The sequence below is a fragment of the Propithecus coquereli genome, unplaced genomic scaffold (genome assembly GCF_000956105.1).
Source record: "Propithecus coquereli isolate 6110/MARCELLA unplaced genomic scaffold, Pcoq_1.0 Scaffold299, whole genome shotgun sequence".
Lineage (NCBI taxonomy): Eukaryota > Metazoa > Chordata > Mammalia > Primates > Indriidae > Propithecus > Propithecus coquereli.
Window position 1 is genome coordinate 2,022,400 of NW_012148607.1, and position 1,072 is coordinate 2,023,471.

Below are 1,072 nucleotides of genomic sequence, written 5' to 3' on the forward strand. Positions count from 1 at the left end.
CCACCACACCCAGCCCCAAATGGTGCTATTATCAAAACTTTTAAAAGGAAACCAAACTAACCAGAGTAGCTTTCAGAGCCAATTCAGCTACATTCCCACTACGCTGAGATTCCTTTGCATCTTCTATCTTCTCTCTAATTTCAGGCAGTAGTTCCTTCAGCTCCTTGATTTCTTTCTTGTATTCAGTAGGTGATCCTTCAGCCTCCTCCATCTGCTCCGTTAGTACAGCTACAAAAATAACAGGTTAATGTGATCAGTAAGAGTTACCATAAAAAGGAATCATTTTTTATGCCTGTCAATTGCCAGATCTACCAACACTATCATGAAGCAGCTGGTGCTCACTCACCCATTCTCTTCTCGATGACTTCAATAGACTTGCTGAACTGTACCACTGCCTCGTCATACTGAGAGTTGTACCCATAGGCTAAGCCCAGCTGGTAGTGGGTCTCTGCAAGGAGACGGTCATGGGCTTCCAGGTATTGCTCTTGCAGGGTTAGGCAAGCCTGGAACTCCTCCACAGCTTGGATATAGTTCTCTAACGAAGAGAAAAAGAACAGCATTTAATATAAAGTACTTCCAGAATTCAGGTGCATCCTGCAGGAATGCTCCCCTATTTTACATTTCATTTCTGTTTGTATTAATAGTATCTCTAAGATCCTTGGATATGAAGAATATCAAAATGACTTTTAAAAATCTACTGAAGTCCAGGCGTGGTGGCTCACGCCTGTAATCCTATCACTCTGGGAGGCCGAGGCGGGAGGACTGCTTGAGCTCAGGAGTTTGAGACTAGCCTGATCAAGAGTGAGACCCCGTCTCTACCAAAAAGAAAGGGGAAAAAAAAAAAAATAAAGCCCAGCTGGTTGTTGCAGTGCGCGCCTATAGTCCTAGCTACTGGGAAGCCGAGTCAGAAGGATCGCTTGAAGCCCTGGAGTTCGAGGTTGCAGTGAGCTACAATGACACTACTGCACTCTACGCGGGGCAACAGAGTGAGACTTTGTCTCAAAACACACACACACACACACACACACACACACACACACACACACACACACAATCTACTGAAATACTTTCA

General features: G+C 44.7%; 1 protein-coding gene across 1 annotated transcript in view; it reads right to left on the minus strand.

Annotated features, from left to right (window-relative positions):
• NASP (nuclear autoantigenic sperm protein (histone-binding)) overlaps window positions 1–1,072 on the minus strand; it is a 25,287-nt gene that overhangs the window by 3,265 nt on the left and 20,950 nt on the right. The window contains exons 5-6 of the mRNA XM_012648920.1: window positions 347–539; window positions 62–228 (exon numbers count right to left, since the gene is read on the minus strand). Of these exons, the coding sequence (XP_012504374.1) occupies window positions 62–228; window positions 347–539 (360 nt within the window). The remainder of the gene's footprint in view (window positions 1–61; window positions 229–346; window positions 540–1,072) is intronic.